Consider the following 26,916-nt stretch of genomic DNA (forward strand, 5'->3'; position numbering starts at 1 on the left):
CCTACGTGTAAATTAAAACCGGACTTTGCTTTGCTCAGCGCTTTGCCAAGAAGCGGCTCATTATTTTGGAACATCAGGTCACCAATGGCCGCGCTGCTTGGTACATGAATCGCCAAGAAAGCAGCGGTATCAGTTGCCATCGTAGCTGCCGCATCCACGGTGATTCTATGTAGGGGGTGGGCCGTGGATTACATCGCCTTCTTGTTTAGCTGGGCCCAAGCTTTCACATGTGAAATACTTGTTATCACCAATCACCTTCATTTCTCCTTTCTGTTACAGTGAGGAAATTGTATGGAGTTGTGCTCACTGTTGCCATGCACCGTGGACGGACATTACCCATGCATTTCCTTCCTAGGCAGCCCCCATGGGGGCTGGATCCTGAAAAGGTTGAAAACTGGGGTAACAGCCATCTTTCCAAATGCTGGTGGGGAGGAGGGAACACTGTAAGACCTCCCCGGGGTATTTTATAAGTCTTCTTCCCAGCCCACTTACCCTGCTTTGCAGAGCGTGGAACAGGGGATCTAGATGGAGATTCTTGGGGGGAGGGGTCCAGAACGTGGCTCCCCAGTTAATGGGTGATGGAATTTGCACAAGAGCTGGGCAAAGGTGAAAGGGCCTGTCCTGCCCCAAATCCCTCATCCCTTTGCTCCGCTTCACTGACCCCTCCACCCCCTCCCCGCTCCAGGCAGCTAACTTCATCCAAACTCTGACCTCTTACACTCTCTACTTAACTCCGGCCCAGGGCAGCCAAGACGAAGAAGAAAGCAGGGCAGCATGAGCCGATCATCCCCCCATCCCATCCAACTCCAATCCATGGGCCCCCAGGATGCCCTGGTTCCCCTGTCGCCGCCACCACTGTCACCGCCGCCTGCTATCCAAAATCCCTCCTCTAACCCTTGGGCCTCCCAGTGTGGGCCTCCTCCCTGGAGCCTCAGCTGTCTTCTGGCTCTGCAGGTAGGAGCAGAGGTGCAGGAGTTGGTGCTGGCTGAAGGGATCGCTGGGGGGAATAGGCGTGGCATGAGAAACCCTCTGGAAATAGCTATTTCCACCCCTTTTCTGAAGACCGCCCTTCCCACTCCTCCCCCTGCAGCACATCTTGGTCCTGGCTTCTCTGCTCTGTGCCTCCCACCTGCTCCTGCTTCAAAGTCTCCCCCCGGGAGAGCTTTCGTACTCCCCTGCGCAGCTCTTGGCCTCCAGCCTCTTTTCGTGTGGTGTGTCTACCACCCTGCAAATCTGGATAGGCAGCAGGTGAGGGGAACTCCCTGGAGAGAAGGGGGCGGGTCCTGTGTGTGTGTGTGTGTGTGTGTGTGTGTGTGTGTGTGTGTAGGTGTGCGTGTACTCGTGTGAGTGTAGGAGAGGCCTGAGGACTCCTTTTGGCTGCCACACGTTTCCAGACCTGCTAGGGCTGCTGTTCCTACAGGCTCCCTCTTGTCCAGGCTCCATCCCTACAGTTCCTTGACCCTGCTCTGGTGCTGACCAGCCAGAAGCCACCTCTGGCCACCCAGACCCCTGGAAACTGTGAGCACAGAGCAAGGGCAAGGGGTGAGGGTGGGGGGGGGTGCCAATCTGAGCCTCCAGGCGTAGGTGGGTGCAGGATGGAGAACGGGCAGTGATGGGAACTGCTAGGCTCTGGGGTCTTGGAGCTGTGCAGATCACGAGGTAGGACTGTAGAACACTGGGGTTCTGTCCCACTTACCTCTCTCCTCTCCACGCCCCCAACTTTTCCCAGCCTCCCTTGTGCTGCGCCTGTGTGGGGGGCCTGGCTGCCAGGGCCTGGGGCTCTGGAACACTTCTCTCAGAGAGGTGAGTGCCTGGGGGTGGGGAGCAGGAGGGCTGCAGGTGGCGCCAGGATGGAGGAGGTTCCTGTTTCCAGTCGCTGGGGACTGGGATGGTCTGGGGGAAGGAGCTGGGGCAGGGACCCACCCCTGGAATTCAGAATTCATTAAGACATCCAGGCTGACACCAGAAAGGATGAATACCTACCATTTACATCAACAGGGATGGAACTCGAGGGGATTATGCTAAGTGAAATAAGTCAAGTAGAGAAAGACAATTATAAGATTTCACTCATATGTGGAATATAAGAAATAGTGCAGAGGACCATGGGGGAAGGGAAGGAAAACCGATGGGAGGAAATCAGAGAGGGAGACAAACTGTGAGGGACTCTTGACTCTGGGAAACAAACTGAGGGTTGGAGGAGGGGTGGTGGGTGGGGGAATGGAGGAACTGGGTGATGGGCATTAAGGAGGGCACGTGATGTGATCAGCACTGGGTGTTATTCACAACTATGAATCAATGAACAGTATATCAAAAACTAATGATGTACTATATGTTGGCTAATTGAATTTAAATTTAAAAGAAAGAAGAAGAAGAAGTCCAGGCTAAGGTCAACTCCATTGAGCAGAACGCTTCCTCTTTGTCCTTTTCTTGGCTCCTCCAGGTGTCCGGGGCTGTGGTGGTATCCGGGCTGCTGCAGGGCACCCTGGGGCTGTTGGGGGTTCCTGGCCACTTGTTCTCCCACTGTGGGCCCCTGGTGCTGGCCCCCAGCCTGGTGGTGGCAGGGTTCTCTGCCCACAGGGAGGTGGCCCTCTTCTGCTCTACTCACTGGGGCCTGGCCTTGCTGTACGTAAGTCCTGAGAGGCGTGGGGTGGTGACCAGTGGGTTGTGGGGGCCTGGGGGAGGGCAGAGCAGCTGGCCCTACCCAACTCAGCAGCCATCTGAGCAGGGCCGATCCTTTATGGATTTGGAATCCCGGATTTTTGCTGGATTCATTTGGTTTCCCTGGCTTTGCACTGTCTCTCGCTGACCGCCCCCCCCCCCCCAAGGTATCCTCTTTCCTCTCTTCTCTGGGACCCCTTTTAGGGAATTCTGCCACTCCTACCTCCATTAACCCCCACAGGATGCCTGCTTCCTCTTGCTCCTAAAGCTCCTTCTCTCTCCTAGGCTTATCTTGCTCATGGTGGTCTGTTCTCAGCACCTGGGCTCCTGCCAGTTACCTCCCTGCCCCTGGAGGCCAGCTTCAAACTCTTCTCCTCACACTCCCATTCCTGTCTTCCGGCTCCTCTCGGTATGTTGGGGTCTGGGCAGGGCAGTTGAGGGGAGGAGGCCTGGCATAGAATGCTTGCTCAGCCTGCTACCTTTTGGCTTCTGTCTACCCCCTCAAAGCCTGGCTTGGAAGGTTCTGGGGGAGGGGTTCTTTCCTGTCTCAGTCTTGCCCCTCAGGTGCTGACGCCAGTGGCCTGTGTGTGGATCATCTCTGCCCTTCTGGGTCTGCGCATCATCCCCCCGGAGCTGTCTACCTCCCCTGAGGCGCCGTGGGTCTGGCTGCCTCACCCAGGTAGGTTTGCTCTTCGTCCTCCATTCTCTGACTCAAATAAAGGGTCTATTTCTTTGGATTCAAGATTGAGTGAATTTTATTTCTGAGTTAAGTCCTGTGTTTTCTCAAAACACACAGGGGAGAGAAGTTACCAGTCTGAGGGGCAGTGCCGGCCCCTCGTCACAGGTGTTTTATTGAGTGTTAAGAGACCTCTGCAAGCCCACCACTCCCCGTTGATACTCCTTACCCAATTTCCGCATTTGTGCCCCCTCCTCCCACAGGCATTTGAGTTGGTGACCTAGGTATAAAAATTGCTTTTGAGGCACTGTGTACAAAAGTTGTTCATTCGTCAGTTTAATAAAGGTCTGTTGAGTGCAGATTTTGTGCTGGGCACGTGATAGGGGACATGGTGATAAATATGACAGACACAGTACCTATACTCATGAAGCTATATCTGCTGGGGAATGCAGATACTAATTAAATAGTCACCCAAGTAAATGTGAAATTGCATGTGGTAAGTGTAACAATGGGGAGGTACATTGTGTAATGACAGCTTAAAATGGAGAATCTGACTTTATCAGAGAGATCCAGAAAAGTATTCTTGAGGAAGTGATCTTTGAGCTGAGATGTGAGAGATGAGTAGGAGCTAACAGGGTAAAGGCAAGGGAGAAGAGCATTCTAGGTAGGGAGAACAGCACATGCAAAGGCCCTGTGGTAGCCAGCCACACAGCAAGTACAAGGGCCTGAAATAAGGCCAGGGTATCTGGAGTGAAGGGAGTGAAGCAGAGTGTGGTGAGAGATGAAGCCTTGTAGACCATGGTAAAGGGATGAATCTTTATCCTGAGTTTGTTGGTTTTATCCCAAGACGTTATCTTCAAAGACAATGGGCTCTCCAGGATTCTTGTGGCACAGAACTTTGGAGACAGGGGGATGCTCCAGACTGGAGTCTGGCCCCAAGGTGGCTCTTTCTCCCTCCCCAGCTGAGTGGGACTGGCCCTTGCTGACACCCAGGGCTCTGGCTGCAGGCATCTCCATGGCTTTGGCAGCCTCCACCAGCTCCCTGGGCTGCTATGCCCTGTGTGGACAGCTGCTGCAATTGCCGTCCCCACCTCCACACGCCTGCAGTCGAGGGCTGAGCCTGGAGGGTCTGGGCAGCATGCTGGCCGGGCTGTTGGGGAGCCCTATGGGCACTGCATCCAGCTTCCCCAACGTGGGCACAGTGAGTCTTATCCAGGTATGTGGATGAGGGTGGGGCGGGGGAGCTGGGAGAAGGGAGGAAACTCACACTGACTGGTGGCCGTCTGTGTCCAGCATTCTGTCAGGCACTCCACATCAACGATCTCATTTAGGGAGGTGCCTAGAAGTGGTAAGGGGCTAGGAGCGGGAAGAAGACACTAAGTCACCACTAAATTCCTTCTATGACTCAAGCACTGTACCTGGGCTGGGGATCCAGTGAGATCACGTCATATAAAGTCCCTGCTCTCTTGGGCACTTCAGAGAGGGAGAGGCAGACAATTTAAGGAACAAAGTAAGATAGGGACACCTGGGTGGCTCAGTTGGTTAAGCGTCTGTCTTCAGCTCACGTCATGGACCCAGGGTCTTGTTATCGAGTCCAGCATCGGGCTCCCTGCTCAGCAGGGAGTCTGCTTCTCTCTCTGCCTGTGCTCTCTCTCTCTCTGACAAATAAATAAATAACATCTTTTTTTTTTTTTTAAGGAAAAAGGTAAGATAATTTCAGAGTGATAAGTGCTATTGAGAAAACAAAGCGGGTAAAAATTTAAAATATTAAATTATTTATTTAAAAATAAAATCTTTAAAAAAGAAAAAGAAAACAAAGTAGGGTAGCAGTGGGATAGTGGTTGAGAAAAGGAGGCCCCTTCAGGTAGCGTGCTTCTTGGAAGGGTCACATTTGAGTTGGGATCCAAATGATGAGAGGCAAAACCCTTGGAGCGTCGAAGAGGTGGCTGTGTTTTCTAGCATCTCTTCTCCACCCAGGCTGGCTCTCGGAGAGTGGTGCACCTGGTGGGGCTGCTCTGCATGGGGCTTGGGCTCTCCCCGAGGCTGGCCCAGCTCCTCACCGCCATCCCGCTGCCTGTGCTTGGTGAGTGGACGTATCAGCAGGGCTGGTATTGAACCAGCACTCCCCCCTGCCCCCCAGGATGGCCCAACTGGTTGCTTGTGGCTGGCACCCTCTCTTTCTGAACAGACCCCTGACATATGGAGAGCTGTGTGTGTCAGCTGCGCTCATTTTCCCCAGCCCAACATCTTGACCTCTTGACTGGGCTTCTGTCATAATTGGAGAATGAGCCTTTTGGTTGTCTGTCTTCATCACAACCTGCCCCACCCTGCAATCCTCCCTGCTACGCCAGCCCTTCCCAACCCCCTTGATTACTTCCCTACGAGACAGGTGGGATGCTTGGGGTGACCCAGGCCGTGGTTCTGTCTACTGGATTCTCCAGCTTCCACCTGGCTGACATTGACTCTGGGCGGAATGTCTTCATTGTTGGCTTCTCCATCTTCATGGCTCTGCTGTTGCCAAGATGGCTTCGGGAAGCCCCAGTCCTGCTGACCACAGGTGGGAGGAGGAGGAGGGATGGAAGGAGGAATTGGACAGACCTGGAAAAACAAGGACTGGAGGCTTGGGGCTCTCTAGACTCCAGGTCCCACACCCTTTTCTGGGCTTTGGTGTAAATAGTTCAGCTATTTGTTTAGCAAATATTTATTGAGCACCAGTCTAGCCCCTTGGGATACAAAGGTGCCTCCAGATGTTACAGTCCAGTAAAAGAAATAAGATATGTACAAACATAGTAGGAAAGGTTCAGATAAGGAGTGCTGGTGGTGAGAGAGTTTCTGTTTGAGATTATCCAAGTTAAGTTTTATGGAGAAAGTAACATTGAGCTAATTCGAAGGATGGTAAGATTTGAACATATTTAGTGAGAGGAAGCTCATTTCCGGTGGGGGAACCATCAGAAACCACGACCTAGATGTAGGAAGTCATAGGGTATTTCTGGGGAGCAGCAAAGACCTTAGTTTGTTAGTGCAGCCTAGCTAATAGCAATGGCACTCAACTGAGGAGGATTTTGCCCCACAGGGAATATCCAGAGACATTTTTGGTTGTTACAAACAGAAGAGGGGATTGTTAGTGGCATTTAGTGGGTAGAGGGAATGCTGCTAAATATCCCACAATGCACAGGTCAGGCCCCCTCAAACAAAGAATTATCTGGTCGAAAATGTCAGTAGTACTGAGGTTGAGAAAACCAGGCTAGAGCATAGAAGGTAAGAGGTTGGGAAGTAAGGGGCGCCTGCGTGACACAGTCGGTTAAGTGTCTGCCTTTGGCTCAGGTCATGCCTTTGGGATTGAGCCCCATATCGGGCTCCCTGCTCAGCAGAGTTTGTTTCTTCCTCTCCCTCTGCCCCTCTGCGTGCTTGTGCACGCTTTCTCTCTCCAATAAATAAAATCTTTAAAAAAAAGTGGGAAGTAAGGTTGGGGTTTGCTTTTATTTATTTTAAAGATTAATTTATTTTTATTTTAGAGAGAGAGGGTGCTAGTGGGGGGAGGGGCAGAGAGAGAGGGAGAGAGAGAGAGGGATTCCTCAAGCAGACTCCCCACTGAGCAGGGAGCCTGACGCGGGCTTGATCCCCGGACCCTGAGATCATGACCTGAGCCGAAACCAAGAGTCAGCCGCTTAACCAACTGAGCCACCCAGTCACCCCATGGTTGGGGCTTTTAATACCAAACTTTACAGGGCCTGCAACTACCAAAACATATCTGGAGGGCATATGGATACTCAGAAGACAGGATGATGGGCTGGGATCTTGTGGGAAGGGCCTGGGTGGGGGAAATAGAGAGTAGGGGGACAAAGGTGGGGGAAGATGGGATAACAGTTCAGAAAGATCTGTTCTTAGCCCAAGACTTAGATTTAGGCATAGAAATATAAGACTCATTGACCCTGCACAGGATCAGAGTTCCCCTCCTGCCTGGCCCCAACTCTCTGTAGGCTGGAGCCCCTTAGATGTGTTACTGCGCTCGCTGCTCACAGAGCCCATCTTCCTGGCAGGACTCTTGGGCTTCCTCTTAGAGAACACCATTCCTGGTAAGTTGAGGCCAGGCCCCAGCACAGTGGGGAGTAGCCAGGTGCTACTCACTCCCCGGGTGGGGCAATGACCTGACCAACCTTTCTTTTGCAGGCACAAGGCTTGAGCGAGGCCTAGGTCAAGGGCTGCCATCTCCTTTCGCTGCCCAAGAGGCTCAGCTGCCTCAGAAGTTCAGGGAGAAGGCTGCCAAAGAGTATGAGCTTCCTTTCCCCATCCAAAACTTGCGTCCCTACATCCCTCAGCCCCTCCGTTGCCTCTGCCCACTGCCTGAAGACCCTGGGAATCAGGAAGGAGGGCCCTCTGAGCCAGGAGAGACAGCCGACTTGTTGCCTGGCTTTGGGGAGCAGTGTCCTGAGTCTAGAAGAGAACTTGGGTCCCAGTGATTACCAGTACTCCTACTCCTGCCCTGGTTAGTTTACCCTATCTCCCAGCTTGCTGGAGGGTGAGCTCCCGGGTTCTAATTTCTCCTAGGAAGAAGGTGTGTGTGTGTGTGTGTGTGAAATGGGCCCACCTAACGGTCTCATTTCCTGATGGGTGTGTTGCCTTTCCTTCTCTTAATTAGGCCTAACTGTTCCAGGCAGGGGCCATCGTTTAGTGGGCAATGATTGAATGAATGAGATTCTGCATGTGAACTATCTATGGTCAAACCCTTGCATTTACTTAACAAATATTTATTGAAGGCCTCCCATGTGCAAGGTTCCGGAACTACAGTTATGGATAAGACAGGGTCCCTACCCTCTTAAGGCACCTACCATTTAAAAAGACCTATGTAATTACTAACTAAAATCTAAGACAAAAGGCAGTCTATAATAAAGATTAAAACAATGCTATGGGAGCAAAAAGGAAGAAACAATTAATTCTGATTGTGGATAGTGGCAAACAAAGGCTTTATGAAAGCAGCAGCACCAAGGCTGGCCTTGACAAGTGGAAAGCAGATGGGGAGAATATTTCAAGCTCAGGTATCCAGCTGGAGCAAAACCATAAATTGTGCAAAGCAGAAAATGAGCTGAGGGATTTCAAGTTTCTCCGTGGTGATGGACCATAAGTATGGGGCTAAATGGAAGGAGAAATGAGACAGGAGAAAGGATGAGGTGAGACCATGGGATTTATGCATGGAAGGATCCTCTCTGAAACAATTTTTGAGTGCTGGGGAGGACGAGAGAGAGTTAGTGAAGTTCAACCTCCTCATTTTATTTATTTATTTTTAAAGATTTTACCTATTTATTGGGGGAGGAGGGGCAGAGCGAGAGGGAGAAGCAGACTCCCTGCTGAGCAAGGAGCCCCACCACGGGGCTGCATCCCAGGACCCTGAGATCATGACGTGAGCTGAAGGCAGCCGCTTAGCCGACCGAAGTAGGCAGGCGCCCCTCATTTTATTTAAAACAAAACAAAACAAGCGGTTGGGCAGGTAGGGGACGGAAGTGATCCAAGTTTACTGACAAGTCCAAATCCAGAGACCCCCTCTCCCGCACCTCCTCTGGCATTCTTTCTACTCCGCCAGCGTGACTCCGAGGGGCGCCACCACCACCCCATCTCCCTAGCAGCGGATCGCCCAGCCCTCTTCCCGCTCCCCTGGGCGCGGGGGGCCCCCCAGCTCTGAATGCTCCTTCCAACAGCTCTGAGGGCCCAGATGCCCCGCCCACGTCGGGCCTGCGCTCCGCCCCTCTGTCCCGAAAGGCCTCTACTCTAGGCCTTTCGGTTTGCGCGGGCCGCCCCGCTGCGGGGAGGGGCGGGAGCTCTGGCGGCCGCTCACGGTAGGTGGCGTGGGGTTCGAATCGGGGCCGGGGCCCGGGCCGGGGCCGGGCGGCGAGGGGCCTCGGGGACCCTGCGCGCGAGCGGGCACGGGCGCTCGGCCCCGGAGCTCCGGCAGGCCTCCGGGGGTGGGCGGGGCGCGTGCGCCGGCCGTGCGCCGCGCGTGCGCAGCCCGCTTTCCGACGGCGAGGAGGGCCTTGTGAGGCTACTCCTTGGCGGGCTCCTTGGTGCTACAAAGCGGCAGGTGGTCGGCTTTGCTACCCCCGAGGGGTCCGGAGCCGCGTCTCGGTGCTGCCAGTGCTGTCGAAGGCTGACGGCGGAGGCCCTCGCAGTGAGGGCGGGTGGAAACTACGCCAGGCGGGGCTCCTGGGGTGGGGCTGCGGTTAGGCGAGCGAGGGTTGGTCCCCACCAGAGGGACGGGGCGTGGCCCAGCCCGGACGGTCGCTGGGGCCTTGCTGCCCTCTGCAGGACTACGGGGGGAACTGCGCCGAGAGAGGGCCTCGGCCGAGGGGCGGGACTCGGTGCTGACCCGGGTTCTCGGGCGACCTCCTGTTGGCCCTCGGCGCTTCCCCGCTTCATTCAAGAATAATAAACGGGTGAATCTAGTTAATGTGACGGTTAAAGGCGGCCTTGAAGGGGGGGGGGAATGAGATACAGAGGCCTTGGACTCAACAGGACGCGCTTGGTGGGAGCAGCCAACACCAGGTCTGGTGCTGAATGTTTCAGATCTTCCTATGGGGCCCGTTGATCCTGAGCACATTTTAAATCCCTCTCCCGCCCCCCAGACAGGACAAAAAACAACCATACAGTTTGAGGGTTTTGAGCTCCCAGGCTTTCCGAAAGTGACGGGCCAAGATAATCAACCCAATTTAGGGCACTCTTACAGGACGCACTGCGGAGTGCCTACACGGGCGACTTCTCTTGTTCCCTTGCATTTGTGACCTTTGGCAATGTGGAACTCGAGTGAGGGCTAGCTTAATCATTCCAAGATCTCCTCCCCGTGGGAGCAGCTCGTGGGAAGCGACTGACATCCCGTCCCCCAAACGCAAGGCTTTGAGGCTGCTGCAAATAAAAATCGCAATATATATTTACGTTTTACCCAACTATTGACTGCACAATTTTGTTACAAGACCACACTTCAAAAGCTAGGTTATGGTTGGAAGAATGACGGCTTAGACCATGATGGAAATGACTGGAGGAACAGAACCATGTTAATCATGTGAAGGAAATCCAAGGAATTTCATTATCTTCTTTATATTCTAAGCGCTTCCCTCACCTCACTTTGTATTTATAGACTGAAATAATGAAGGAAATAGTATCACTCCCTCCCCCCCACAGGAAAAATGATCAAACTTCCCGTAAAGTAGCTTTAGTTACTGAACATCTACTAGGTTAAGACTACAAATTTCGTTGTTGAACTAGAGAAGTTGGTTCCCAGGAGACCCAGGAGGTATAGCAGGGCATGATGTCATTGATGGTTGTACCTTGGGTTAGGGATATATAGGGCATGACTGAAGCGGAAGTTAATTAATTGTTTCTATCTCTGTGAAATGCTGTGCCTTGTGTTTATGACGTCTTAGTCACCTAGGTTCTTGAAATGGGATTTGGGACTTTTTTGTTTGCTTCTGGACATAGAATTTGTTGGCTCTTTATTTGTGTGTCATTGATCCCTTTGAGAGTTTGACACAGCTGTGGACCTCTTCCTCCCGAATGGCTATCTGCACGTGTGCACAGATTTTGTCTATAATTCCAGAGGATTCACCTGCATAGACTCTAGATTAAGAATCCCTGTCTTTGGGAATGTATGTATCTATGTTCATATAAATATTTATATATGAAAATCTGAGATCTTCTAGAGTTTTATTTCTAGATATTGATCAAATAATTTGAATTTCCTGCTCATGACACTTACGACTTACGATGTTTTATAAGACAAGAACTATTCCTTCTCTTCTAGAAGTTCTGGGAAAGGGTAACATTGGCATATTTATTAGGAATGTGATAAAGATACAACAAGAATGGTTTAGGTTTCCACAATAAGTTATATTGTTAGAAAGCAGAAATACTGAGACTAATATGCCGAGGCTTAAACACTATAGAAGAGAGCTATTTTATGCCCTTTAGGAACTAATTTGAAAAAATAAATTAAAATTCTAAATAGATTTTTAGTGGCCAGGAGGTAGTAAGGTCGGTGCCCAGCTGATTATATGGGAGACAGGGGGTGGGGGGGGGTTGTGTGTGTTGGGGGGGAGGGGGTAAAATGTAAATCCATGCCTTCTGTCTTATTAGGGAGGGGTCCTTCGTAAGACTTATTTGCTATGGGACTGTTTGTGTGGTGCCCCTGTCCCCAGGCCTACAGTACCTTGGGGCACTTGCCTAAATCCAGACTCTTCTGCAGATGGAGAAGCTGGAGCAAGGCCTGTTGATGCAGCCATGGGCCTGGCTACAACTTGCTGAGAACTCTCTCTTGGCCAAGGCGTATATCACCAAGCAGGGGTACGCCTTGCTGGTTTCAGATCTTCAACAGGTGTGGCATGAACAGGTGGATGCTTGTGTGGTCAGCCAGCGAGCCAAGGTAAGCGTGAAGAGCAGTTCTGCTGCGGGGCGCTAGTGGGTATAATTTCTGTCTTAGTGCGGGTCGGGGTACATTCACATCAGCCAGCTTGCTGGCCTGTAGGTTGCCAAGGGAGGTGGAATCAGGTGCAGACAATTCTAACGAATGTCCTGCCCTTCTACCTAAAGCCCTGGGATCGTTCTCTTTTTTTTTTTTTTAAAGATTTTATTTATTTATTAGAGAGAGAGAGTGAGAGAGAGAACTAGTGGGGGGAGGGGCAGAGGGAGAAGCAGACCCCGCTGCGCAGGGAACCTGACAAGGGAATCCATCCCAGGTCCCTGGGATCATGACCTGAGCCCAAGGCAGATGCGCAACCATCTGAGCCACTCAGGCGCCCCCCCCCGCCCCCCAGGATCTTTCCATATCGTTGTCTGATGTTAGTTTTTGCACTGTATTTAGTACAAGGTAGGACTGTAAAGTAGGCCAGTCGCTCTCTCGTTTTGTTTTCTTCTTTCTTGTTCCCCTGTTTTTGTCTTCCCTTCCTCTCAAGCCCACTGTCTTCATGTTAGCCAGAGTTCTCCTTTGCTGTAACTTGGGGAGTCCGTTTCCTTTTCGCACCCTTACTCCGTACAACTCCCGCTGTCTTTTTAGGAGCTGAACAAGCGCTTGACTGCCCCCCCTGCGGCTTTCCTCTGTCATTTGGATGATCTGCTTCGCCCGTTGTTGAAGGACACAGCTTGCCCCAGCAAAGCTACCTTTGTCTGTGATCGTGTGGCCGAGGCACTGATCCTGCGCGTGCGGAGTGAGCTCTCTGGTCTCCCCTTTTATTGGAATTTCCACTGCACCCTAGCCAGCCCTTCCCTGGTGAGTGTAATTCAAATGTGGAGTGGGGCTGGGGAATGCCGGCTGCTTTGAGATGAATCCTTAGGTGCTCTTATTTTTTTGTGGACTCCGTTTGAAACTCTTCTTCAGTTGGAAAACTTTCCTTGACTGGACAGAAGGCAGAACAGATTCTTGGCTGGTACATCCTTTCTTTGCAAAGGGAGCAAAGGTGAAGTTTTGGTTTACCTGCTTTCTTGGGTGTTTTTCTTCATTATTTAATATTTATTAAGCATCTACTGTGGGCTAATTGTTGGGTGTCCAGATCTAAAGCAATATAGCCTATTCCTGGAGTCCATAATCGAGTGAGAAGACGGACAGAGAACAGGATAAAGTATGGTAAATTCTTTGATTGAGGTAAGCTCAGGATGACTGAAGGTCTGAAAAACCTTTTTGAAGAGAGAGGTTTTTTGTTTTTGTTTTTTTTTTTAGAGAGGGGGAGAGAGGTGGTGGGAGGGGCAGAGGGACAGAGAGAATCTTAAGCAGACTCCACACCCAACAGGGAGCCCAACGTGGGGCTGGATCTCACAACCCTGAGATCATAACCTGAGCTGAAATTGAGAGTTGGATGCTTAACCAACTGAGCCTCCCAGGCGCCCCATTGAAGAGATAGTTTCTGAGCTGAGTTCTGTAGATGAGTAGGAACTCATTGGGAGAAGATCAAGAGGTCATTCTAGGCTAGAGTGCATTTTGAGAGGCGGGGAGATATATAGGTGTGGGGCCAGTGGGGGAATTTCATGACTGCAGGGATTTGTGGGAAATGAGGTAGGCAGTGGCCAGATTTTGAGGGATTCTAATGAGTTCGGATTTTATCCTAAAGGCAACAGGGATTCACTGAAAAACTTTAAGCAGGCGTTTAGCATGATCTAATTCGTAGTTTATCAAGCGCAGTCTGGCAACAGGGTAGAGCATGTACCAGCATTAGGTACGTACCTTTCTGAACATTTCTTGTCACTGAATCCTCACAACTGTCCTGCAAGATAAGTAGTATTGTTCCCTGTTTTCAGAGTAGGAAGCTGAGACTGAAGGCAATTTGTCCAAAGTCCTGCAACTTATAAATGAATGAGCTGGAATTTTACTCCCAGATAGGTCTGATTTGAGAGCCCATTTTCAGGGACTAGGAGGATAACGTTTTCTGCTCACTAGTAGCTTTCTAGGCCCCCGCAGCTTTTATTAGAAATTAGTTTGAGGGACGCCTGGGTGGCTTAGTCGGTGTCGCATCTGCCTTCGGCTCAGGTCATGATCCCAGGGTCCTGGGATCGAGCCCTGCATCAGGCTCCCTGCTCAGCTCCCTGCTTCTCCCTCTGCTCTTCCCCCCACCCCCTGCTCACGCTCTCTCCCTCTCTGATAAATAAATAAATAAATAAATAAATAAATAAATAAATAAATAAAATCTTAAAAAAAAGAAATTAATTTGAGAATAAACAGTACGAACTTGTTTGCAGGAATTACTGCCACTGGTCCCTTCCACCCTTTTATACAAACAGAGCTTGTTTCAGTCAGTAGCGTTAGAGGCCGGGGTCTTCTTTGGGAGGCCTAAGGGTGTAGGTTTATCAGCAGAAGGGCTGCTTGAAGACAAGGGGGCATCATTTCCTATATCCCTTCTCTAGTTTTCCAGAGGTGATGTGATGTTTTGGAATCAACAGGGTGGATGGGAAAAGTGTTTTTTGAGAAACTGTTCTCTGGTGGATTTTTTTTTTTTTAAGATTTATTTATTTCTTTTAGAGAGTGAGAGAGAGTGGTGGGGAGAGGCAGAGGGAGAGGGAGAGAGAGTCTCAAGCAGACTCCCTGCTGAGCGCAGAGCCCGACGACGGGGGGCTTGATGCCAGGACCCTGAGATCATGAACCTGAGCTGAAACCAGGGGTCAGAGATACAAACCCTCCCACCGAGGTGCCCTTCTGGTGGATTTTTGATCTGGAACCCAGTAAAGCTGGAGAACTACTTCTCATCATCTCTGAATTTCTAAGGTCCATCAACAGTGTTTAGCAGATAATAGTTTTAAAATCTGTTGATTTTAATTGAGTTTTTTTGTGAAAATTTCCATCCTTCTTTAGTCTACCTCTTTTGTTCAAAACCCTGTAACTTTTTCTAGGTAACACCAGGGGGCACTGTTCCCTCAATAATGCTTGTTCTAGGACCAAAACCTTTGGGCCGCCCTAGGGAAGTCCTAGCAATAGCTGGTCTCCCTTTACATCATACAGCCCTAGAAATTCAGAATAGTGAGACTGAGGAGGTAGTTCTCCTAGGAGGCTGATGGGCTCTAATAGTTTTTTTTTGTTTTTTCCAAGATGATAAAGTAAAGAACACTTGTATAATGAGGTTATAATTGAAAATAATATATAAAGGGAAAACTAGCCATTTCTAGGCAAATTCCTGTAATTGGGCAGCCACAATAAGAAAAGAAGCATCAGTGTTTGGAGTGGAATGAGTCCTGGTTGGCCACGGGGAGAAGTGAACATTGAACAGCTGGTGAACAATTAGGCTTTAAGGTAAAATAAAATACTTATTATTAAAAAAAGAAGAAAGCCAGCCCAGGGAAGCCCCTGAGCCTGAGGAGGCTTTACAGGGGAGAAAGTTCGAGCCAGCGGACATTGTCAAGGATGTAGGCGGATACTATTTTAGGCTGGTGTGTGCGTCTGTGAGGTCACACAGTCATAATTTTTGTTTGTTACTCATTCTTGTGATAGTTTTTATTTCATTTTTTTTCAATGAGTAATTCATGCAAAAAACAAACATTTCAAATAGCATTGAAGAAGGGTCTAGAGTGGAAAAAATAGGTCCTTCTACTCCTCTCTCTAGTCCCTCATTTTCCTTCTTTAAAGCAACTGATACCATCTTCTTGTGCATTCTTAAAGAAAGCTGTACGTAGGTTTGTATGTATGTGAGTATGTATGTACTTACACAGTCAAGTACCTATCTGGGCGTATGTATGTCTTTTCACAAATGGCAGCATGCTATCCACACTGTTCAGTAGCTTGCTCTTTTCACTTAATTATAGAACTTAGAAACCATTCATGGCAATATATTTAGAAGATCTGCCTTAATATTCATTACCGGTAACTTAGAGCCTTATTTGATGCATATATCAACATGTATTTAATTGACAAACTACTAGTAGACACCTAAGTTGTTTCCACTCTTTTGTTAGTACATGTAGTGACTATCCTTGCATTTATTTTTCCTAAGTATAAATGTATAAGTAAATTCCTAGCAACAGAATAGCTGAATCAAGGAATATTTGGGGGCGCCTGGCTGGCCCAGTCGGAAGAACATGCGACTCTTGATCTCAGGGTTGTGAGTTTGAGCCCCACATTGGGTGTAGAGATTGCCGAAATAAATAAATAAACCTTTTTTTTTTTTTAAAGGACTATTTGTATGTTTAATCTTGCTCACATGATGCCAGATTGTCTTCCAGAGAGATTGCACATCTAAACTCCTACCAGTCATACAGGAGAGTAGGAGAGTTCAGCATGTGGAGGGTTCACGCTAAGTTCTCAAGGCTGTGCGGGATAGCATGGGATAGCTAAAGCCTCGGGTCTCTGCTTTCTAGCCCATTTCCACTTCCAGCCAGCTTCCTCATCCCTTCGTCCTCCTCACTGTTCTTCCCAGGATCTGATGTAATTCTTTGGTGTTATTGCTGTTATCTTTCTTTTCCTAATGTAATTCTTGATATTCCAAATTTTGACTTTCAAATTTGGCCATTTTATAATTTCTAGGAGTCACAGCCAAAGGTTTTTTTGTGGCAGGAAGAGCCCACAGGCTTTGGAGCCGGCAGGACTGATTTGTAACTTAGCTCTCCAACTTTGACTATTTGTATTACCTGGGATAAGTCATTGAGTGTTTATGAGGCTTGGTGTCATCATCTGTGAAGTGGAGGCACCAGTCCCAACCTTACTGTGGAATCCTGGGAATTAAAGACAAGACCATACATAGTATTACTTAACTTCAGCATTATTGTGAACCTTTGAGAGCAAATACTCCGACTCCCTAATTTTTCCTTGAGAAAGATAAGGACCACAAGAGCGCTTGGGATTAAGCCATTTTCACATCTGGGTGCTCTCATAGCTGGGGCTAGAATCTAGATCTAATTCCCAGGCTGGTTGCCCTTATCACTATATCCAAACCTGATAGAATTCATCTTGGGATTGGTAACTGCCATTCAGCTCTCCTTCCTCTGACTTGTCAACATTTCAATGGGAAATCTGCAGACATTGGGGGATGTTATAAATAGATTTCCTCTGGAAAAGATTGGAAACTCCTGCCTCTATATCCATCACACTTCCTGACCTCCTTAACTGTTGTGAGCTCTTTGGGGGCAGACGCCTCACAGGGTCACAGTATGTGTTAGGTACACAGTAGGTATTTGTTGAATTGACTTGGGAAACTGCAACTCTTCGTGTATCGTTGTCTTTAAATGAAGGGGTGGGGGTCTTCCTGACCTCCTGAAGTGCTTCAAGCTTTTTCCTTGTAGTGTTTGTGGATTTGCTTTGAAACTCATTACTTCATCCACATGCCTTGTCCTAATTAACTGATCTAAGTTAGTGTGTTAGTGTGCATCTAACTTTGAAATGAGTTATACCCCAATGATTTAGAGTAGTGTAACCCAATTCTATGAAATTATTTGAGAAGTTGAAATATTTACAGATAATTTTTTTTTTTTTTTTTGCTATATAGACACTGGAGTCTGATAGATAACTGCCGGTGCCTGGCGTGGCATTACCATATTTAATTAGACGTGGCATTGATTAAAAACTTGCTCATTATGTTTCATGTGGTTAGATTTACCACCACTCAAAGAGATCGCTGGTAGGTGGATTCCCAGAGAGAGGCTGGTTGTCACCTCTAGGAATTTCTGTATTTGAGGGCTGTCATCAGAGGGATGGTGATGCTGCTTGGTTACCAACTGCGATTACTTTCAGCTCACCCCTCCAAACACTGACTTGCTTTCATCTGAGGATTTCCCTGTTTTCCCTCCTGATCTCTCTCGAACAGGACCAAACCTAACCAAACAATTCCTAGGAAAGAGGGTTGGGTCTGGAGCAGATAAATTTTCCCAAAGCAGAACTTTGGCCGCATTTTGAGCAGTACTTCCTGGAGGCTTAAGTTTATCCTAAGGACCTGAACTGGGTACCAGGACCAGCTTGGGATGTGCTTCATGATGGAAAGAAGTGATGGGTGTTTACAGCTATGTTTGATTTTCGGCCTACTCTGCGTCAGTAACCCTGCGTGTGTCGGGTCCTGGTGGTGGTACAGAAGCTGCGGGCTCTAACCTTTACCATCAACCCCCCCCCCCCCCAATCTCTTCTCTTCTGATCTGTCCTTAGAGAAGCATGGGGCTGGGTAGACTGTGGCCAGTGGGCCAACTCTGGCTTGCTGCCAATTTTTCTAAAGTTCTATTGGAAACCCACCACGCTCATTTATTATATGTTGTCTATGGGCGCTTTCATGCTATAGCAGCAGAGTTGAGTATTTTGACAGGGCCTGTATGGGCCACAGAGCTGAAAATATTGACTCCTTGGCCCCATGCAGAATGTTGCTGACCTCTGATCTAGGGCATTTCTTCTTAGTGCCTCCTTGAGCTCATCTGCTTGGGGCAAGGGAAAGGAACCCCGATAGCATCCACTAGTCACAAAGAGATTATTGATTCTAGTTATTTTCTTTGGCTAAGGCTTTTTGCTTTCTTCGGCTACTGGACACCTTGTGCGGGTGAATTAAGTGATTATCCTCTATAGCTATACGTTATTATATGAGGACACCATCCTAGCTGCTCAGCAGCGTTGCGATGCTTGCGTCCTTCTTACCTTATTAAGAGCAAGGTGTGCTGGTGCGGTTTATTCCTTCCTAGGCTGGCCTCTCGGTGACTGGCTGGCTTCTGTCACAATGACCTCAAACTTTGCTGCTTTCCTGGGAGCAGATTCTGGGCTATCATCAGCCCTGAAATGGCTCGTAATCAGTGTCTGGGTCTAATTTGAGGCTGATTCCCAGGCTCTCTACTCTGTTGATTTTTGTCTTCTGTTATGCTCCAGCTAGCACACTCTGTTTTAGCCACGGCTACTTTCCTGAAGGCTACTTGGATCTTCTGCTTTTGTCTCTCAGTCTCTGCAGAGAGTTGAAGCAACACTTTTCTCTTATCAATTCTGTCATGTCCTTCTCTTTAAATCACCACTCCGGGCTGCCTATCCACGTGTTCTCCTCTATTCTTCCCACCCTTTTATCTATGCTACGGAGAAAACCCTTGAACTCATTTCTCCTGCCTATTTGATTATTGTATTATTAGAGTCATGCAAATGGGTTGCTTGCTTATGAAACCGTAAGTCCCTGTGAAAACATTTATTTTTCAGTATTTTTCTAGTTCCTAATACAGTGGGGAGTACTCTATGTCTGTTGGCTGATTGATATCTCTTCCATGAAAGGTCTCCCAGCATTTGATTCGTCCTCTCATGGGCATGAGCCTGGCCTTGCAGTGCCAAGTGAGGGAGCTAGCAACCGTGCTTCGTATGAAAGATCTAGAGATCCAGGACTACCAGGAGAGTGGGGCTGTGCTGAGCCGAGGTGAGAGGGCATTCTTTGGGGTGTTGGGTGGGGAGTGGTACAGATGGTCAAAGGGCCTCAGAAAAGGGGAGAGTCATCTGCATTAGAGGTGTGCTTCCCTGAGGAGATGCTGGGTACTGACCATAACTGGAGACTTGATGCCGGGTGACACTTCTCTCTGCCTTGAGGACCCGGCTGGCACCCAAGTGACCAGTAGAAGCTATAACCGAGTCCAGCCGTGCCCTAGGCAATGGCAAGGAAAGACTTTGGAAAAGGGCCAACAGCTGTATAAAACTGTGGGAGGACAACACACACTTGGGACCTTCCGAAGCATAGTTCCTGCTTCAGAATAAAAATTCAGTTCTACCTTCATTTTTGTGGCAGGAAGAACATGTCCTGTATTGCTGATCACCCTCTCCTCCTCCTGCTGTTTGTCACACACTCTCATCCCTTCTCCCACTGGACTCTGGGTGTTGCATGTGTATGCTCCCTCCCAAGAAATCTCGGGCTCTGTTTCTTTTCCTTCTCACAGGCAGGAAACTCATCCTAAGACTAATATTTCTTTTCTGTATCCCTTCTTATTACAGATCGGTTGAAGACGGAGCCATTTGAAGAAAATTCCTTCTTGGAACAATTTATGGTAGAGGTAGAGTATATCACGATAAGGATTTCCTTTCTCCTTGTGCAGCTTTGCTTTATTTTCTCTTTCCAGGTGCCTGAGTAGTGACTTGCGTTTTGGGTGTTAGCTGGCTTGTGTGGTTGGAAAGTCCTTTCTCTGAAAAAGTTGCCTATAGAAAATCTGATAAAACTTGAGATGCCCATGGGGGAGATGGGGTGAAATAGGGGGAAGAATATAAAAGGCGAAAGTGAGCTGGCGAGCATTTGTAAAAACATCTCTGTTCATGTACCTAGGAATTTCATTTAGAATTCCCTGACCTTGGAAAGTTTGGTTGACCAGTTGATCAATTTTTGCTTGTTGAGATCTGATCACAGGTCTGGATTGTGGAGCAGGGGGGCTAGTCATTATTACTTGTCTGGGCCCCTCCAACATCCCGCAGCAGAGGAAGGTGAAAAGCACAGGGTTACCATTTGGGAACTGTCTTGTGGGCACAGTAGGCTGTGGAAAATCACAGTGTTTGTACAAGGGGCCTGGCAAAGGAATGAATGGGGAGTAGATAATTGTGGCCTGTCAGAAGCTCCTGCCTAGGTTTCCCTTCTAAGGATTGAGCTTGGCCAAAAGAAACATCTATTAAATGCCAAACAGGGGGAGTATTAATAATAATGACCTTTGATAATACCAGTCAATATTGATCTTCTTCTTCTCTAACTCTTTTAGGACTTGTTGCTTGTACAGTTAGTACTTTAGTATTAGTGCCCTTTATTCTAATTATACATGTGACCCAAGTTGGTACTTTACTATGTAAGCAAATAATGCTATTATAATATCATGTTCTGTATAGATCATTCATATTTCTGTCTTGTCATCTAGGCTACTTTGTAAACCCCTTGTGGACAGGGACTGTGACTCATATTCCTTTTGAACATGAAATTAATATTTTTCCCAGGGCTCGGCAGAAAACAGGTGTTCTTGACTTGGAACCTTCTCTTCTGCCTCTGTGCATTGGCTGAGCAAAGACGCCATCATGCTTGGGGTCTTAACACAAAGAACAAAAAATGCAAGTTGAGTGCTCAGTCCATCTACTGAAGCAATCTAACTCCGGAGAAGAAGGAAAAGGTGCACTGTTATGTCTTGAAGTATAGATTTCAAGTCTTTATGGGGAAAGAGAGACTATTAAACCTAGACTCGCCACAGAGAGATTTCCTCAGCCATTTTCTGTCAGTTAGCTTCCTCTGCCTGTAAGTGTAGGTATTAAGGAGGTTAACGTAGGCTGGGGATGACATGCTGATTCCCTGCCTCAGCCCCTTAGTGAAACAATGCAAGACTTATTCTTAGCCCAGCAGAGAGGTCCCTTCCTGATCTGGTGCCCACAGACCTCTCTAGCTTGGTTTCTTGACATTTTTCATTATGAACTTTATGCTCCAAGTCACAGAGAATGACTTTGAATTGCCTTCCTCTAGCCTTTATGTCCTGCCACACATTGTTCACTTTATCTATAACGCCAATGCCCTGGCCCTATCTACCTCGTAAACTTCTATTAATCTTTTAAGTGTCAGCTTTGGCTTCTTTGGGAGGCCTTTCCAGACTCTCCTTGTAAAGATAATCCTTCTTCTCTGCTGCTGTAGTACCTTGGTTCCTACCTCCGTTTTACCGCTTATAACTCTGTGATAGATATTGCTGTTTATAGGTCTGCGAGACTATGCCTTTCTCCTCCACTGATCTATGAACGATTTGAGGACAAGGACTGCTCAAATGCATTTCTGTGTCCCCAGCACCGAGCACAGTGCCTAGGAGTAGTAGGTTCTCTGTAAGTTTGTCGACGAAGATGTTGATAGACCTGTGCTGGGGGAAGTTTCACAAAAGTTGGAGCGGTGTGACCTGTGGATACGGTGCTGCTTGTGACGCCTATATTTGGGGTCTTTGGTTATTCTTCTGGTTTATTTTGCAGCTTTGGATGAATCAGTGTTCCCAGAGCCTCTGTTTTCTCATTTGTAAAATTGGTGGTTCATCTCTTCCATGCTTTTGGGGCAGGGGGCAACCCCGCAGAATCGAAGAGAAAGCGTATAGAATCCTGGTGCCAACCCAGGAGGCGTAGTGGTGCTTTGGAACCAATTACTTCAGGAATACTGGTCTTCAGAGGTCTGGGCGGATCACACCTAAACCACAGAGACTTACAGAATTTTATATATCTGCAAAGGATCTGAGAGACAGGTAGCTGTAGTTTTCCATTTCATAGACTAAGAAATTGGGCTTCAGGCAGGGTCAGTGACTTGCCTAAGGTCATGTTGCTGTAGGCGGACATTTAGGGCCCTCCTCCGTTTCTTGTCTGGGATCATCCCTGTTTTGTTCTGCCGCTCTAACGGGTTATACACACCAATTAGAGGAGGGTTAAGGGCTAGGGTAGTGTGGAATTCTTGCGATCTCCGGGATTGCTGCACCGTCCTCTGGGATCATGGACTGTCCTGCATAGCTGCTAGAACCTGCTTCCTTGTGGGACTACAGAATTTCTTGGCCACTGCACCTTTTCAGTTACTCTGCTTGTCTGGGGTCCTACAAACAGGACACAGAAGGGTCATGGGGTCACCCAAGACAGCTGAAAGGATGTGCCATCAAAATAAGCAACATAGGAAGATAAACAAACCAGGGACAGAGAGCCCAGGATGAAGGTGCAGGGGGGCCAGGGCTGATGTCAGAGGGGCCATGCGGTCAGTGCTGGGGTCTGTTTTTCCTGGTTCTAGGCGAGAGGCCACAGAGATAGGGCATGGAGGGCAGTAGGACAGGGAGGTTTCTAGGATACTAAGGCCAGGAAAAATATTTAAGGGTTGAACAGGGGTTACGTCTTCATATTTACTTCTTTTGTTTTTTCATCCCCCCCTCTTAGAGCCTTGGATTTCGCATTTCCAGGGAGCCCAAGGGGGCCAGTTGATGGTGGCCTGACTGGAGGGGGCGTCCTGGAAGTGTTCTTCGAGTTGGCTGGGCAGAGTGGCTTCTGGCATGATCTTCATAGAGGGAAGATTCCCCATAGAGAGCATCTCCTAGGACTGAGGGCTGGGAGGCACCATTCGTAGTGGGAGATGAGTCAGGGAATCGGGGACTATTACTGCATGGCCCAGGAACTGTGTGAGAGAAGTTTAGGAGGATGGGGCTGGCATGGCCCTCTCTCACTCTGGTCCACTGGAGGGAGTTCCTTCCCCTGGCCGCGTCCATGCCTTCCCCCTCTCCATCTGGTTGCCATCAGGCTGTGCGGCTGCTGGCGGGCTCTTTATTTATTTATCCCGGTGTAATGGGGTGAGGAGGGAGCTGGCCTGAGGCTGGCATTCCGAGGCCATGCCACTGAGCCACAGGCGGTTTGCATGGGTGTGTGAGTCACTGGGGCTGCATGCTGCTCAAACCAGACGCGGCCAGGCTCAGGGACAGCAAGCAGCCCAAAATAGAGCCCCGCCCTCTGCAGCTGGCAACCCCTGGCCAGGAATCAGCCCTTGACACCAAAACCTGAGCAGTTGCGTGAAGTTGGCTTCCTTAAGGAGGGGGGCCTTAACAGCGAGATTCTCTCCTTCCCTGTCTTCAGAGGAGAGTATTCAGCACAGCGATCATTCCCATTGCTGCATGCTGCAGGCCTTGTACGATTCAATCTGTTCAGTGTAATACCGTCACCAATTTGTATCATATAGTTACAGTTACAGAACTATAGTTGACACTGATTTGACTCAGCATCCTAAATGTAGCCACGGCCTTTGTGCCCTGTCTAGTTTTAGTTACTGTCTTCATTCCCTGTCCGGTTGCAGCCTGATGCTAGAGCAAAGACTTCAAGTTATGAAGCTATTCCCTGCTGCTCTTAGAAAGCTAGAGGTTACATCAGAGCTGCCCGGGGAGGAGGAGGAGTCCTTTAACCTGGAGATTGCCGTCCGGTTGAGTTCCTTCACGGACAGCTTCTGCTCGGTTTCCTCGGCTGGTGTCCCGTTCTTTACCTGCGCCGTAAATGTTAGTGTTACTCGAGATTGTGTCCTTATCCCCTTGCCCTTCTCTCTCTGGGTCATCTCCTCCAGACCCCCATTGGAACTGTCACCAGTATACCACCAAGGGCCAATTTTGTATTTCCATTATGCGGCCCACATTTCTTTCTGCATATTTGACGTCTCTACATGGATGTCCCACATTGCAACACTCTACCCATGTCCAAAATAAACCACCTACTCCCCGCAAATCTAATTCTCTTCCGTATGCCTTATCTTGGGGAATCATACGTGTATCCGTTCAGCTTTCGAAGCTAGAAACTTGGGACTTACCCACTTTTCTCTTTGTCCTTACTTTCAGAGCCTAACTTGTCAACTGTCTTTTGAATCTGCTCTTCTCTATTCTGCCACCCCACCCCCCGTGTTTTCTGGTCTGACCTTCCAGCAGCTCCTAACTTGTCACCCGGTCAGTCCTTATTCCCCGCCAGTTGAATTTGCATTATGGCAGAGTGATCTCTTTGAAACAGAAACAGAAACCCGATTGCTTGAAGTCATTTAGTGGTTCCAACTCCTGGCATGGCACACAAGGTCGTTCATGCTTTGGTCCTCTTGACCTCTGCAGCCTGATCCTCTGCCAGTCTCCCACACTGAAGTCTTGATGCCCATACACCCCTTGACCAGTTTGCCTGGTATTCTCTTCCTTCTTGTGCTCACGACAGACTCCTACTCAGCTTTCCCGAGTGCACAGACATCATCCCTTTCGTGAGTTTTCCGTGAGTGTTTTTCCTTTCCTCAGTCCTCTTCTTTCAGGCACAGGTGCACTCTCCTGCTATTCCCACAGCCCCCGGTACAGACCTCTGCCATAGCGTTTGGCATAAGGGTGGATATGGAAATGAAAAGGAAGGATAGGGAGGCAGGGAAAATTGAGTTGGCTGACCTTTTCTCATTTAAGTTTTTCCTTTATAAAGCTTGTTAATTCCTTCTTCTCAATGTTTTCTTAACATGGCTTCATACTACGATACTGTCCTGCTTTTCTTCGTACTTCATTGTTTGTTCCTTCTGAGAATCTCTTGCTGGTTCTTCTTCTCCCTTACCTTTTTTTTTTTTTTAATTTAAGTAATCTCTATACCCAGTGCAGGGCTGAACTCGCAACCCCAACACCCGAAGATCAAGAATCACATGCTCCTCCGACTGAGCCAGCCAGGTGCCCCCTCCCTTACCTCTTAAAGTTGGAGTGTCCCAGGATTCAGTCCTTGGTGATCTTATCTTTTTTCACCTTAGTGATCTCATGGAGTCCCATGGCTTTAACCACCTCCTTGTTGACGAATCCTGAATTTAATCTCTATTCTTAGACCTTGCCCCCAAACTCTGGACTGCCTGCTCAACATTTCCACATGGAAGTCCAACAGAATCTCAAACTCAACATGTCCAAAACTGAACTCCTAACTTACCCCCCAGATTTGCTTTTTGAACAACCTCCTCCCATTTTAGCTGATGGAAATATCACCCTTTCACTTGCTAGGGCCACAAACCTTGGAGTCATCCTTGACTTCTGTCTTTCTCTCACATCCCACATCTAGTCCATCAGGAAATCCTGTCGGCTCTGCCTTCAACGTACACCCATAATTTCACCTCTGCTGCTGCCAGTCTGGTCTGAGCCACAGTTGTCTCTTTCTTGCATCATTGCAATAGCCTCTTTACTGGTATCCCTGCTGCTACCTATGCCCCCGTCTGGCCCATTCCCGATAGAGTGATCTTACTAAAACACAGATCACATCATGATACTCCCTGCTCAAAGTCCATCATTAGCTTCACATTATACTTCTAGAGTAAAACCCAAAGGCCTTACAGTGGCCTACAAAGCCCTACATGATCTGGACCTCATTACCTTTCTGCTCTCATCTACCACTTTCTTCTTCCTTTACTCCACTGCACCCACACTGGCCACTTGCTGGTTTTCTAGCTGTCTAAGCACCACCTGCCTTTAGTCCTTTCTGCTGCCTATTTCCTCTGCCTGGAATGTTCTTTCTTCAGATACTTGTGTGGCCAACTTCCTCACATCCTTTATGTCTGGATTAGTTCTCTACTGCTTTGTAACACATTACTCCAAAATGTCATGGTTTAAAACAACAAATAGTTGTGGAGGGCCAGGAATTTGGAAGCAGCTTAGCGGGGTGATTCTGGTTCAGGGTCTCTCGTGAAGTTGTAGTCAAGATGTTGGCTGGGAGGGGCTGGACAAATCACTGCCAAGCTCTCTCATGTGGCTGTTGGCAGGAGGTGCCATTGACCTGTCATATGGCTGCTCGCATGACACGGTCCTGGCTTCCTGCAGAGCAAGTGATCCCAGAGATGGCCTAAGACCGAAACGGAAGCTGCAGCCTTTTTATAACCTAATCTCAGGAGTGACAGTGCCTCACTCTCTTGCTGTAATCTCTTCGTTAGAAGTGAACCGCTAAGTCCAGGCCACACTCGAGGGGAGGGTAACTAAGCTCCACCTCTTAAGGGGAGCTGTGTGAAAAATACAGTACATGGTTTTGTTCAAATGTCACCTTCACAATGGAGTTTACTGTGAGTATCCTATTTAAAATTGTAAGCCACATCCTTGCCCCTCTGCACATGGCTCTACTTTTCATTTTTTCCGTAGCACTCATCTTCCAACATACAATAAAATTTCCTTATTTCCCTATGCTCATTGTTCATGGTATCTTCCCCCTATTAGAATGTGGAGCTGAGCAAGGACAAGGATGAATGTTTTGTGCACTGGTTTATCCACAGTGCATAGAACAGTGCCCCTACACACAGTAGGATTCAATAAATATTTGTTGAGGGATGAAAGCATCTTCCCACTCCTCTTTATTTTCCCTATCTTACGAATAGGCTATGAATTTATCACCTATTGGTAGCCTGAGACCCAGATAGCCCTCCTGCAAATAGACGAGTAGCCTAAGGAGAGGATTGCTGTCAGATTACCATTCTCCTACCTGCCTGTTTACTGGGAGATAGTCCCAACTTCGGGATGAACTATAAACCTTGAATCTTTTATTACCAAGATCCCCCAGAGCCTCTCTTTTAGACCCAGTTAAGAAATGAAATATCCCAAAAACCAAAAGAAGAAGAGCCTACCAAAATCCTGTAAAGAACATTAGTTATACAGCCAAAAGCAAGTTAATAAGTTTCCTCTTTCCTCAGTCTTTCCTCTCCCTGGGTTCTGCCTCC

The 26,916-nt window shown here is 48.4% G+C and overlaps 2 protein-coding genes across 4 annotated transcripts in view; both read left to right on the forward strand.

Moving 5' to 3' along the window:
• Positions 1–774: 774 nt before the first annotated feature.
• Positions 775–7,794, forward strand: SLC23A3 (solute carrier family 23 member 3). The gene is made up of 12 exons (XM_032413372.1): positions 775–954; positions 1,091–1,248; positions 1,421–1,518; positions 1,730–1,803; positions 2,441–2,622; positions 2,944–3,067; positions 3,223–3,337; positions 4,297–4,550; positions 5,312–5,417; positions 5,724–5,891; positions 7,315–7,410; positions 7,505–7,794. The coding sequence occupies exons 1-12, from the start codon at positions 775–777 to the stop codon at positions 7,792–7,794; spliced, it is 1,845 nt and encodes a 614-aa protein (XP_032269263.1).
• A 1,182-nt stretch (positions 7,795–8,976) lies between these two features.
• The window catches only part of NHEJ1 (non-homologous end joining factor 1), a 77,184-nt gene continuing 59,244 nt past the window's right edge, over positions 8,977–26,916 (forward strand). For 2 of the 3 annotated variants that reach the window (XM_032401983.1, XM_032401965.1), the window contains exons 1-5: positions 8,977–9,165; positions 11,562–11,738; positions 12,369–12,581; positions 19,011–19,149; positions 19,716–19,774. In XM_032401983.1, coding sequence (XP_032257874.1) covers positions 11,562–11,738; positions 12,369–12,581; positions 19,011–19,149; positions 19,716–19,774 — 588 coding nt within the window. In that variant the 5' untranslated portion in view covers positions 8,977–9,165. Of the gene's footprint in view, positions 9,166–9,817; positions 9,869–11,561; positions 11,739–12,368; positions 12,582–19,010; positions 19,150–19,715; positions 19,775–26,916 lie in introns of those variants that run through there. The other variant, XM_032401973.1, reaches the window with a different exon arrangement.

The sequence above is a fragment of the Phoca vitulina genome, unplaced genomic scaffold (assembly GCF_004348235.1).
Source record: "Phoca vitulina isolate PV1807 unplaced genomic scaffold, GSC_HSeal_1.0 scaffold1, whole genome shotgun sequence".
NCBI lineage: Eukaryota > Metazoa > Chordata > Mammalia > Carnivora > Phocidae > Phoca > Phoca vitulina.

Excerpts from the sequence above, each read along its gene's own strand:
- SLC23A3 (XM_032413372.1), top strand. The coding sequence starts at position 775 with ATGAGCCGATCATCCCCCCATCCCATCCAACTCCAATCCATGGGCCCC. Across the intron at positions 1,519-1,729 it reads CACCCAGACCCCTGGAAACT|CCTCCCTTGTGCTGCGCCTG; the intron begins GTGAGCACAGAG and ends AACTTTTCCCAG. Across the intron at positions 3,338-4,296 it reads GGTCTGGCTGCCTCACCCAG|CTGAGTGGGACTGGCCCTTG; the intron begins GTAGGTTTGCTC and ends CTCCCTCCCCAG.